The sequence below is a fragment of the Apteryx mantelli genome, chromosome 2, assembly GCF_036417845.1.
Source record: "Apteryx mantelli isolate bAptMan1 chromosome 2, bAptMan1.hap1, whole genome shotgun sequence".
Classification (NCBI taxonomy): domain Eukaryota; kingdom Metazoa; phylum Chordata; class Aves; order Apterygiformes; family Apterygidae; genus Apteryx; species Apteryx mantelli.
Window position 1 is genome coordinate 172072385 of NC_089979.1, and position 14272 is coordinate 172086656.

General features: G+C 41.2%; 1 protein-coding gene across 2 annotated transcripts in view; it reads right to left on the reverse strand.

Annotated features, from left to right (window-relative positions):
* Positions 1-14272, reverse strand: part of SMARCC1 (SWI/SNF related, matrix associated, actin dependent regulator of chromatin subfamily c member 1) — a 98194-nt gene that overhangs the window by 39027 nt on the left and 44895 nt on the right. For both annotated transcript variants that reach the window (XM_067292098.1, XM_067292099.1), the window contains 4 exons: positions 13927-14040; positions 12184-12243; positions 6861-7119; positions 6007-6168 (listed from right to left, as the gene is read on the reverse strand). In XM_067292098.1, the coding sequence (XP_067148199.1) occupies positions 6007-6168; positions 6861-7119; positions 12184-12243; positions 13927-14040 (595 nt within the window). The remainder of the gene's footprint in view (positions 1-6006; positions 6169-6860; positions 7120-12183; positions 12244-13926; positions 14041-14272) is intronic.

Genomic DNA, 14272 nt, shown 5'->3' on the forward strand with positions numbered 1-14272 from the left:
ACGATAAACCTACTTATCTGAAGTATTTGCCACCATAATTCAATTCGTGGAGGCTGGGGACACATCTTCTCAGAAGTTTTATCTAAGAGTTAGGATCTGGTGACCTAGAAACACCATAGGGAAAAATCCAGATTAGATTTTCTTCCGACAGCTATTTTGAAGCAGAGTTCCAAACCAAGCTTCGAAGAGAGAAAGCTTTATAAAGAAAGCTCCGTTCTCTCCTTCAACAAAAAAGGAGAGAGAACAGAACGCTCCAAGTGCAGCTGGTTTAGGCGGGTGTAAAGCTAATGAGCTCTGACTAGGAAGATACTGCACAGGAACACACGCACGTTTTCATTCTGGTGCAGTTTAGACAAAACAGTGAAATTCAAGATTTCTAGTACTGGGATATAGTGGAACTAAAAAAAAAAATTGCTATAATTTTGTATAAACAGCCCAAAACTTAACCACAGGGAGAAAGAGAGCAATTCTGAAGTCCTGATTCATACAAAACCCCAAGTCAAGAGTGAAACAGGTTGGAAAACATCTAGTCTTCGGAGAGTTTTAAGTGGTAAGTGAGACCTCTGTCTTTTAAAAGCTATTTTTGCCTCTGCAGAAACGTATTCTGAGCATGACCTCCAAGAACAGGGAGCCCTGTTTTCCAACACACACAGAATTTACAACCGACTCCTAAGGAAGCCCAGTGACTCTACAGAGACGTTCAACTGCCTTCAGCTCAGCAAGGGAAACTATAAAATATTTCCACCGGAATGATTTACAGCATCACCAGCAAGCTGAGACACTTGCAGCATAAGCAGATAAATAAGTTCCACTGTCACGAGAAGAACAAAAAGCAAAACCCCACACATAAACGCATAGAATCACCAGCACGAGTTTCAGCTCAGCAAATAGTTTAAAGATGTCCTCAAGACACCCTGCTCTCCTTTATTTTCACAGATGCAACACACTTAGGCAGCTTATCAGAAACCAGGCGTCAACATTAATATTTAATTGGGAGGAAAATACCGTAGCTATGGAAGAATCCCCGGGTCTGAATATGATAATTATGCTATTATCTAAACTGTAATTTTTATTTCCCACAGTAAGTCAGGACTCCACAGGCACCAGAGCTTCCCCCCCTTCGTGCTTTATACGGCTCGTACACGTACGGCATGATAAGCAGGCGGGCTTCCCCGGAGAAGGCTGGAGAGCTCACAGAAAGCTGGGGCAGCATTCGCGCGTGCTGCACCGCGTTATTACAAGAGGATTGATGGGCTCAGTCATCCGACGGTACTGAACTAGCTCACGGGCACCTGGACACACGTGAAGTGAATGAAGTATTCGGAGGCTGTTCGTTTTAGCAACGTTTGCATTACTTCAGAGGTAAATCACACCCCTGGAGACCACAAGAGAAATCAGTATGCCAAAAATGAACAGAAATAACTGCCCCTATGTTCAAATATTTCTATGTGTATCTTTCTAGGACATGTATTTGAGAACATGATACAAAATCATCCATAAAGTGTTAAAATTTATCATCCATTTAAGTCCTGGTTGCAGCAGAGCCAGTAAATCAGACCACAATTCCCTGAATGCTTGCTATCACAGATGAGTTACAGCTTGAGGCATCCATACAGTCGTGTCAGAGGAAATACTTTTAGCAAAATACTTGTTAGAGTAAGGGCTGAATGCCCAAGTAACCATCTCCAGCACAGGCACTTCAGAGCGTGCCTTGGGCCTCATTCAGCACACAGAAATGCAGCCAAGGTAAATCACCTTTGGGAAGCAATTAAGAAAGCCTAAATACTCAGTGAAGAGCTGACACAAATCACTCGGGATCACAGGTGTACTGTATGCGCCCCTTCTCTGGGGCTTAATCGTTGGCCTGGAGAGCTTGGCTCCCTCTTGCTTGCTCATTTTTTATGAAAACAGATGCGGAGTGTCTTCACCTATAACCTACAGCTAGGGCGCTACCTCGGAAAGTAAGAGACAGGTTTTAAACCATTCAGGCTAAACAAAGAGCTGATTTCAAGTCTGCTGCCTGCGCAAGTATTCAACCATTCAGCTAGCAAAGGCAAGCCTCATGCCGGTATATTCGATCTCACCTAGCTTCTCCTTACAGCTATAGGCCACCAATCCCTTGCCCGCACTGCACCTTGTTGCTGCAATTTATACTGAAATTAGATGATGCCACAACATTATATTTAAAGCATGTGAAACAGATTCCTAAATCTTACTTATTTTCAAGGCACTCAAGGGTCTCGGCTCAAAACAAAGACGACCGCTTGAAAAGGAAAGCCAGATTAGACAATGCTCCCCTCGCGTACAACGGAGCTTTTATGATAAAGCTAAAGATTTCTTTTACAGGAGACATTTTCCCAGGACCTCAAAGGCCAAAGCTGCTGCTGATGATCATCTCCATATTCAAGTAACTTCTTTGACCTCAAACAGTGAAAATTAAGCACAAGCTCACATAGGACAACCTATTCACATCACTTAATCTGGCCACCTACCAGAACAGGCAAAGAGATCACAGAGATGAAAGAGCAGCAACAGTCATTGTAAAGAAAACAACTGCCTAAAGACTTGCCGAATGTTTGATTAACGTCCCTGAGACCTTTGGACAGAAGTCATGAATAACTCAAGGAAAGCTTATGTTCATTAAGACCAAGCACCACTTCTTTAGCTATGTTTACAATGCATAATGTTTATAAACACTTGTACAATTTGAAGTCTTTGGGCAGTGGCCTTACCTGACTAGACAGCATCCAAGCGCTACCACGTAATGAAGTCAAAGATTATGAAACTACTGACCTGATGAGCAAACTTCCACAGCTCACAGTCTCAAGCAATCACCTCAAAGTCCGTTAGACAAAACAGATTTTGAAGAGACGTGGCAACTTCTTTATACAACCACAATTTTATATGGAGGATTACAGAGGCAGGAAACCTATCTAGAGGTGCTACCTCAGGAGCCAGCTTGGTACAGAAGCGAAGCACAATGCCAACTACTAAGAGATACACATACCACCGCCCGCCTACACGTGTAGGTTATACGCTTGGATGGCTGGATAGTCTGAGGGACACAAGGAAAAGTGGATTCGCTGAAGCTTAAAAAACAGCAACGGAATGAAGGCTGGTTTGAGGAAAATTTTTCTGGACAGCTTGTATCCAGAGGCCACTGAGATGGCTACACTGTAATACAGGCTGTAGTATTTGGATGCTGCTTACCTTCAGCAAATTATAACTCAGTCCTTCCCTAAGACTGGGGAAAACAGTTGCCCATCATCCCACAGAGCACATTTCACAGGCACGAGTAGCAGACCTCTATTTTATACTAAACAAGGTCAGCGCAGAAAGATGAGGTTCACTTTCTACGGCAATGACGATCAATTATTAAGAGTGATATAATCCTCCCAGCCTGTGAAAAAGAGCTCTAGGTGACCTTGGCTGACAGTGTCTGCCATGCTTACCATAGAACCTGAATCACTTGAGCCTGCGCTTAACTCTCTTATGGCTTTACTACACCAGTTTAAAAGGAACCATCGTCAGCTTTTACAAAAAGCTAACAATAAAAACCCTGTCAAGAAAAGATTCTCAGTATTAATGTAAGTTCCTACAATCTGTTCAAGTCCTATTTTCCCCTTACACATTACCTGTAATTCACCAATATGAAGAGTTTTCAAAAGATTATGGAGCTATAATATAATTTTATTTCTGAAGTATACCAACTGATGAACTTTAATTACAGTGTGGAACCCTAAGTAGATATTTTTAGATCTCCAGGGTGACATTTAGATACAATACTTCAGGTCTAGTCATGCAGAACATAGCAAGGTTTCGGCAGCTGTACAGCAAAACACTATTCTTCAATATATTAAACACACCTCTGCAAGTGCCAGCTATGGATTCTTCCCCCATGCCCTCCAGTGCAAAGCCGTTTTGGAGGTGGAGGGCACTGCAGATTGCTGAGTGACCCAGTTCACTCCTGCTGAGCAGCTCCCCCAGGGAGAACCATCTGCTGTTGTCCTAATTTATTCCATTAGTCACAGCCCAATACAAATCGCATTAACCACAACAGGACAGTACTAGTTATAGAACTCGCCACACAGCTCATTCAGAAGTAATCAGGTTATGGTCATCTGCTCTCCAACTCCTCATATTAAGTGACAAGCACTTCAAAAAATCTCTATTTGCAACTTGTGTGCAAATTTTCCTAGAGAAAGGGCTAACTGACAGACTAGCAATACCATCAATGGTGTGGTGACGGTAAACTTCCACGCTCGTCCTGCAGAATTAAGAATTAGACTCAAAGGAGCAGACATTTTACAGAGGTCCTTAACATGTACATACTGCAGTGAAGCCGGTACTTGGAGAATACGGGAAGGGTAAGCAAATAAACCCACAGTTAAAAAAACACAACCAAACAAAGGACTTATGCTAAGCTTATTTTAAATTAACCATCAAATTTAACGCAGCCCCAGATGGAATAACATCTAGATTTGTTTTATAGCACACTTGAAAATAAAACTAAGAGCCTTGCCCTTTCACTAGTTTTAAAAGAGCTTTGCGCAAAACCAGCAAGAGGGCTGCAAAGCAGAGAGCAGCAGATATTCCAGGTATCAGTGACACCAGAGTTCCCTTTTCGGGACATGCTCAACATGTCGTCTCAAAGCACTGAGCTGCCTCACATCAGCTCTGCCCCACTGAGCGTGGGATTGACAAAAGGTGGCAGAAGGGTTGAGTGGCCTGTTAATTCATTTCTTTATAAAAATGTCTTAATCAGCTAAGCAGTCTTTTTAAATCAAATTTAAAGGGGTACTTTTACATTGGACATAAAGTACCACAAATAGCAGACCTGCATCTTCAACTGTATGCTTAGCAGTTAACAGCTGAACAGAACCAAAAACTCAGGTCCCTTATGATCCCATCACACAGTTTGGCGCTTCGTTCATGTCCATAGAGAGAGAGATAGGAGGTCAAGTATGGGATGCATGAGCACAGCTCAGATCACACTTTTCCATCAACCCAGAGCACATGCTGTTCAGTTTTACACAAAGCTATACATGCTTTTAAATACATAGGCGCTACATTCACCAAAATGTTTGTGATAAGCTGAACAATACTAAAGATCTACTGACAACTAGTAGATCTTTACTAAACTCAGGAGATGAAAGTCTGAGAAAGCTAAGTAGGTGTGTAGAACTGTCTTTCTCTGTATTCACTGTACTGTTGTAGGAGAGAAATTAAAATTAAATGGAAAGGGGTTTCACAAAGTGATTTCAGTTTACAGAGAGTTGCAAAATGATATGCTTTTACTCACCATAGTTATGAATAAACAATTCATAACTGTCAAAGTTTAGGATAATAGACTTTATACGAGAGTATCTACTGAAGTAATACCATACATAATACTTGATTGAAAAACAGCTCTAAAATGAGAGCTTGTTAGCGTGGTGGTGTAAATGTACAAGAGCAGAGTCAAGAACTCTAAAAGTTGTTATTGTACCAGTACCAGTCAACCTTTTAACAAAATGTTGCTCTTCTGCCGCCAGCACTGTGGGCATTGTACTCGGAGCACAAGTTACCAAAAGCAGGGACAGAATGGTATAGGTCCAGCGGGAACACAAAAAGCCAATAAAACCCAGTTGGCTTTATCCTAACCATAATGCCAGAAAGGCAGCATCATCTGTTCTAACCACTCTAAAACCCACAGAATTGGTATAAAAATTTTCCCCTCTGGTATTCCTGCCCACTCAACTTGTATGCATCCCAAGCAATGGCACTTCCACTGAGTCAGAATAGGAAAACAAACTGCCAAAACTAAAGCTGCTCTTAAATTCATTAATTCAGTGTCAAGAGTTAATAATCCTGCAGCAAGCAGAGGCAGAATGACCTGTCCCACCCTCTCCTTACCATAATCCCCACCTTCTGTTGGAGGTGGACTTATGGTTTATTATGAGTCAGAAGGAAATGCCTAAGAAACCTGATTTTGCAGATATTTCTGCATTTTGATAGACAGCCTACCGATCTTCTCTGGCTCATCTGGACCTGTTCCGGCAATGCAGCTGCTCTCCAGTCCGTATGTTGGATCCACCTTCCCAGAGGCTCTTGCTGCCTCCTGTACTTTCTTTACATGAGCTTCAACTAGCTCCAGTGGGACCTCCTCTCTGACTCGAGAAAACTCCTCTGTTAAAAATCACACAGAAAATGTTATGTTGGGTGTATTTCATGGCAAATTAAAAGAAATTTTGATTTTCTCAAACCAGTGTGCAGGTAAATCTCACGACAAAAATGAATTCTCAAATACATTTTTAAGTTCCCTCTTTTCACATTAGCTAGGGAATCTTCCTCTCTCAAACGCAGTAGGAGAGAGTCTCTTCCCAGTTATATAAACTTGTCTTTTACAGGGAAAATGCGAAAAGAGGTGACAGGAATTATTCTGGCAAGTTTCTTGGAGGTCATACGTAACCGTGGCTGATTAGGTAACACAAGCAAAACTGGACAACTGGAAGTTCAGCACTGAGCATTTACACACAGCTAAAATAACGACAGCAATCACGGTAACACCAGCTACTTAAGTGGTGCTTGCAAACACCTAATAGTTAGTTAATGAGCACAAAAGGGGAATGGAAGCAGTCTTTAGATATTCAAGGGCTTTTAAGAGCTATTCTAACTTGTCTGCAAATTGGCAGTTTCAGTAACAACAGAACACAAAACTGGACATTAATAGACCTGTTTTCTACATACTTGTATTTTCTTTTTTCCATTTATTACCTTTCCAGGAGGAGCTCTACAGAACAGCTGATTTTAAGAGCAGGCTAACACAGAGCTCAAACTTGTGCAGACAAGGTGAAAAAATCGCTGGGGCAATCCCATACCTAAAGCAGCCTTTGCTGCAGCCGATGCCACCCGGGGATCCACCACAGATGCCAGAAAAGCAACAGTACTCATCACTGGATTTCCAGACTGGCTGAAAGGTACAGGTTGGTAGGCCAGTGGGCCAAGAGACGCGTCGGAGTTCTCCAAATAGGGGTCTTCAATAGGAAGTCTCAGAAAATGGAGAATACACTCATCTTGAGTGCGGCTCCCAACATGCTCCGAGACTTTGTTCCAGTCATCTTTGTACATCTCCAGAGCCTGCAAAAGATGAAGGTTACTGTATATACATCAACTACTTGGGGAAGCAGGGCAGGGAGAACTTCTTTATGCAAAAGAGATTTTCAATACTAGTCATTTTGGTGATGGAACAATAAATCAGAATCAGACAACTATTTAAATTCTGATTTTCCTGGTAGCAAAATTCTTCTGCAGAAGAAATATGAACATCTCACTGGGACATCAGTTAAATTTAAGCTGCAGGGATCATCACACAAGTTTTATGTTGATACTTTATCAAAAAAATTGTCAGAAGATTTTGAATCTGCTAATAGCATTTGCATAGTTATTGTCTCCCCACCTTGTTTTCACAAAAAAAAAAGCTTTAAAGAGAAATAAATTTGCTTATCTTACCAAGTCTCGCTAATTCTTTTAATTCCCATAACTTACCCCCCTCCCCCGGGTACTCTATGTTCCCTTATTTATGTGCTAACACGCTAGGCTTTTTAGGGCAGGATCAGTATTTATTTCACATATATTCCCAGTGAAGTCCAGTTTTCAGATCCAACAGATGTTCTGAAAAATGAAAGAGCATCAAACCGATGCACCAGGAAAAAAAAAAGAGGAAAATATATTCTCTACTACGAAGCTAAAAGAGATCAGTTTTCTAACAAGTATTAACCAGTCTGATTTTAGGTAAACACTGAGGTTAACAAGTCATTGTCATTATTATGTAGATAAGCTGCCTGATAAAGTGAGGACTTGCAAATTAAAATCAAGGATTTAATTCAGAATTTCAGCCATTTCTGAAGCGAAGAAAGTTACTTAAGTAAAACTCAAACAACTCAAAGATTATGAGTTACAGAAGTCCCTATACTAGGTTTTGAAAAGCTAACAAACTAGTCCTGTAAAAAAGCCCCAATGGTATGTTGTCTAGTAGAACATTACCCCTGAACGAGCGGTCTTGCTGAGTAACCAGCTAGCAAGCAGGCTGCCTCGGACTTTTCAAGGCACCTGCTTGCAGGTGTGACCTATTCCAGAAGGGACAGAAGCCATCCTGCTCGCTAACTGTAACTACTCATGACAACTGAGCTTCCCAAATAAGGGATTTAAGCATGAATATTAAGGACAAATGAAGTTAATGGTTCTTCAACACTTGAAATATTTCCCACAAGTCTGAGAACTACCAGCAATCTCAATATTCAGGATAACCTGCAAGACTGACTTTAATTTCTACGTGCACAGCCTTTCATACAATAAAAGGCAGAATTTGGAGCAGATGTGCTGCTCAGTGGTACTACATCAGGTATCATGATGAAGGGACATCCGACAGGTCTGAATAGTACCTACAAGCACAAAAAGTTAATGTGCTGGACGTTTCAGCAAAGTTAATTATGGCAAGTAGAACTCAAACCAAGCCAGTCTCATGGGATATGAGCTTCCCAACCTGGGAGTGGACATCTCCACAAAACACATTACAATATATATAATGCTTATGCAATTCAGAAGACACTTGCCTGCAGGACTATATTTAAACCAGTCTTTTTCCATCAGTACTAAAAGCTACCCCCCCCCACACACACACACCAACAAGAAACAAAAAAAATCCCCCACACCAGCACACACTGTTTTCTTCACGGGAATCCTGACTTCCCCAGCCTACATGAGAAGCGTTTTAGGGTTTTTGCAGCTGAAGAACTATGAGAGCTCTTCCAAAACAAAGTGATCTACCTAAACAGGGCACTGTGGCATGTCACGGCTGTTGAAAGTTGACTGGGGAAAAATGCAAGTTGAGAAGCATTTTCAAAATGTGAACGAGACTAACTGAAAGGATGGGTGAGTTTAAAAAAAAACAGGAGTGTTAGAGATCCAATAGGCACTGAACAAATCAGAGGAAAAAAGACCAAGCTGCCTGCAGCGGGTGGAGTTTTCTGACACCCTGACCTGGGTGCTTGAGCTTTACCTGGCTGAAGTTTAAGTTCCTTTTTCACAGCTAAGCCTCCCTGCTTAAGTTCAGCAGGAAGAGGGGAAGAAACCGCAGCAGATCTTCAGAGGCCACCGGTTCCCTGTACCTTCCCTTCCCTCAAAACACAGGCTGTGAGATGAGACAGGCAAGTACCAGGCTAAGGGATCGCCATGCTCCAGCAGAGGTTAGCCGGATGGAAAGAGCGTGAGCTAGACAACATGAAAGGTTTTAAAAGCTCAATGGAAAGATAGATTTGACTAGGGAACGAACAAAGGACGAACCGCATTGGGTCGTCTACCCTGTACCCCAGGGATCGACGCACCCCAGCTGCTCACGGAGCTGCTCTCCTGGCCTCCGTCTGGTCTTGCGCAAGGGTTTCAAGCAATGAGAACCCCTTAGTCCACTAGGTCAGGCTCACGAGGAAATATTTGTTCAGCACTCAGCCTTCATCTTGCTTTCCCCAATTTCATTGCAGTGCTACTAGCTCTGTGTCGCTGCCTATCTATTTTTAATTACACTGGCACATGAGATCAGCTGCTTTTTTTTTTTTTTTAATGGCAATGCTGTGGGTTTTGCTCATTCTCCTTCATTACTTGTCACTTTTTTGTTATACAACTAAGTCTCACAGTAGTAGTCCTTACTATAAATAGCTGAAAATGCTCTCAACTATGCAAGAACAGCACTCCATGAAGATACAGAGAAGCAGTGGCAAGGAAGATGATTCTGGGAGGGAAACAGGATTTCTCCCCCCAGTCATTCAGTCAAGAGGCAGAAGGACAGTAATTATTTTAGATAAGATTTATTCTTTGGAACTTCACTGCATATATTTGCCCAAAGCTACCCTGAGGATTTCATTGGACAGAGCTGGCTCATTAGAGTTGAATTGCTTATGCTTGAACTGATATACTCTCTTTACCGATTTATTCACAGGTCAAATCCAAGAAGAATGAAGAACAAATAAAAGCTATGAGTTTAAACTCGCACTAAATAAATTTGCAAGCTCAAGACTTAGGCATTTTTTTTAAACAACAAAAAAAGTATGGAATCTGGATTATTTCATTAGGCTACTTCTTGCCACATATATGACTGTAAGTTACAAATACACAAAAGAACGAACTTTAAGTATCAGTACCAGTGAGCAAAGAAATCAGCGTGTTGAGATATTAGTCTTATGCTTTCACCATACAAGAACAGCATAGACCACATCTTAACTGTTTCTACCCTATAAGCAGAATTTTTCACATTCTGATATAAAAATGTGGGCTAAACAGCGTGTATCAATCTAACATGAAAAAAATAGGCTTTGGCTATTTAATGAACATACTTCCATATCCATGAAGCTTGAATCAAAGTATGCTGCTGATCAGGTACTTCTGCTAACTTACAAAAGCAAAGCCATATGTAAAATTAGAAGTTGAGTACCGGCAAGCAATGTCACAGTCTGTTGCCCAGGGTTTTCCTCTTGAAATTGGTTAACTATTGAAGGGGTTTACTGATGCAGACAAAGTCAAAAAAGCCAGAACAATCACACAATAGCATTCCAGTTTCTTTACGCTCTCTGCAAGGACACAAAATCTGGAGTTCTTTTAACAGAGGAAAAGAGGATTGTACCATTAACTATCACAAGGCAAGTACGATTAACATAATATTCTCAGAGAATGAATGAATTGAAGTTGAAATGAAGTTGATCCTACCAGAAAGATAAATTCAAGACCATAAAAACTCATTTAAATCAGGATCTTGGCATTGCATCTTAGTCTTTCCCTCACTTAAATTTTATGTTTCTATGAATGAGTACAAGCTTCTTCTGTTTATGATGAAGCACAGAAAAGTATGTCCATTTTTATGTTTTTTTAATTACTGAACACAGATGTACAGCATAAAGTAGTGCTTATTAATATTAAATCTAATGGTTGCCACTTTGTTAGGACCTTGAATTACATAAAAGGGCAGAAAGCCAACCTTTGCAACAAGAAGTTGTTCCTGTAGAAGAACAGCTAGGTAACAGATAACACTCCCTTACCAGAAGTGGTGGCACATTATTTCAGGCCACCTAGATGATTCTTCTGACAAAGCGCTACGAAGAACAAAGTTGGCCTGATATCGGTGAGAAAGACTAGAACGTATTTATGCAGTGCGCCTCACGTAATGGTTTTCCTTCAAAACTGAAGTTTCAAGACATCTGAGAATCACCCTGTCATTCAAGAGCTTTGGATTGAGCAATCTGGGGAAAAGGCCTGATCTAGTGTGCTAACAGTTCTTTGATCTCGTTTCGACAGTACCAAGATGATTTGACTCATCTCACATTCAATCCTCATGGACTTCAGGAAAAAGCTTAAAGAACACATCAAGTACGATTATGTGGCAACAAGCACGAGTACAAGTTCACAGCTCAGTTTTCCTATTCATGTACAGGACTACTGAGTAACAATCTTCCCTTATTAAATGGCAAGCGGCAGAAAACGACACTCATCTGTTTGCTAAATAAACTTCAAAAATGCATATTAGCAGCTTCCCATACACCCTACAGCATAAGCCAGGACCCTGTGAAGATTAGAACCTCTTGTTAGATTATTAGAGCACTCATCGTTGTGGCAGATAAACCATCACTTGAAGGGCATTTATTTCAGCTTATGTTAGCATCCTCTTTGTAAGGAAAGGCCTCTCTGCACTGCAAGATCTGTTCCTGAGTTTATGCAAACACACTTAAGTTCTGGGTTGCAGATACAAATTAGATAGAGTTGAACCTCTGAGGGACTTTACATGAACACACGGGTGTTACCGCCATCTCTTCTCAGTAGTAGCACTCTTCTGGCCATGACTGTCTGAGAATGATGAGATAAAGTTTGGAGGGACACCTATAAACTTCTACCAGTTTAAAAAACATAACCAAAAGAGACAAACAAGCAGCCATGCATACCTGTATACTCAGCCACTCCCCTCCACCACCTAAATCAGCTGGTCTCAAGAGGTCACCTCCCCCTATAAACTTTGCTTCTCTTATCCCGTTTCTGTAAAACCATGGGAATGCCATTCAATTCCGCTTCAAATAAAACGACTAACCTATGTGCAGATTTTTAAAATGTGTAATATCCTGTGTGTTTCAGTTTCCTAGCCTTCATTTTTTCTCATGAACTTACTTCTAACAGCAGCAATGTCTCTTGTTCTGTCCATTCTCTTCCAGCACTTGCACCTTTACTCTACAAAAACAATAGGAGAAAATTTGTGAAATTCAGTTTTCTTTGCACAGTACTTAAAAAAAAAAAAAAAAAAAAGCATTAAGGAGGAAAGGGGAAGAACCTGTTGTGATTTAGTACACTCAAACAGCTACTCTTCACGTTTTTACTCCAGCTAACCCATACCTGGTTATCTCATACAGCAGTTCAATTCGCATGATTACATAGCTAAAGCATGCATGGAAGCGTATTCCTACAGTTTTCTAGGGCGGTTACAGATCCCATCTTCCCAATGGGTCTACGGGAACCTGTGACGCCTCTTTATTCCAAGCTAAAGCAAAATGTTTTGGTATGCTTTTCTCCTTGCTACCAGCTATCTTTGCTTGCACATAGAGCCAGCAGACGGGCTGCTCCTCAATTTCCTAGAATTTACAAAACTCTTGGAGAAAATTTCACCTCAGAGGTTACAAACACTCTAATCTATTACGTGGCAAACAAAGACAATGGGAGATATCACCTGCTTAAGAAGGAACATTATCTAGACTGGATGCCTCGGTTTTAAAATCACCCCAAAAGGAAAAGGGTTATTTAGGATAAATAATATATCCCATCCCAAGGCGCATTTCAAATAGGTCGTTAACCCATAGAGAACATTAATAAAAGTGAGCCATCCACCAGCTGATCCATTCTTAAACAGGCTGGCGTGAATGGCCAAAACAAAGAACTGCTATATGCAAAAAAACAAAAAAGGAGGTAAACTTCTGCAAGTAAATCGGCTCAAGTTTGTTGTTATAGCTGCTTGTAAGCAGAATCAGAGTGCAGAACCAATAACATATTTATGAATTTGCTGAATATATAAATCCTCTCTAAACTAAATGAAAAAGTCACTCCATGAAAGGTGATAATGGAATCAGCCTTTATAAACAAAGGCTAATCTCTCAAACTGTTGCTTTATTTTTAGTAGTTATCTCACGATCCCTTAGGACAATACACACTGTACTTGCAAAAACCATTTATGCAGAATTAGCCTGATGTCAGCCCAGGAGAGGCACCAATCGGCAGAGCACTGCAGACTTCCAGGCTGCAGGAACTACTACGCTGCAGCACTACACTACGCTGCACTGCAGCAGTAACCCGGCATTCCTGCGATAGCTCCAAGCACCATCAGACACCTGCGCCATAATCAGGCAGCAGGAGGAGCGAAATGCAACAGGTTACGGAAGTCACTCGCATCACTGCAATGGTATCTCACAGCTTTACGTAACTACAGAATACATTGCAGCGACAATACTAAGATGTCCCTTGCAATGGTTCTCTCAGTCAGGGAAATCCTGCTTGGCCTGGGAAAAGAGGATAGTTAAAGACCTTGCTTAAAGGCCTCAGTTTCTGCACTGAATCATTTGCCAGTTTGTTGATTCTGAAGCATTCAAGTACAACATGCGATACCATAACAAGAGTTCATTGTCTGGTGAATGATAGTATTGACTAGCGCGGGATAAGCCTGCGTCTTTATTTCTGTAAAATCAGGTAACCAGCACAACTATGACTGCGGTATCTTAGTGTCCTACAGCAAGATGGAAGAAATCTAGAATAGGGATAGAACAGCAACACAGGTATGTCACTGTCATCTAGGGGGGGACAGTTGTGAAAGAAACCTCAACAAAGCCACAGGGTGAGGGTAGGAGGGTGGAATCCAAGCATTCTTGCCTTTGCTAAGGTCTTTTTTGAATAAATGTCTGTGCGAAGCCCAAAGTTCTGCAGATCAGTAGGCTTTTCTTTGTTTTTCTCAGGAAAACTCAACATCTGCTGAGCAGCCGGAACCTGTGAAAAAACGTTACAAGGGAAAGGTCAGGAATTGAAAGTTATTCCAAATTTTCAGACCAATGTTAAATAGAACACGGCCTAAATAAAAAAGCCGAAGATGACTCTATAGAGATATCTTTATAAAACACCACTTGCACACAATGCTAGCAGTGTTTGGAGAGTAGCAAGCGTATGATCATTCTCCACAGTGAGAAAGAGTAGAGAATCTGATTACCTGAAACTTTCAGCC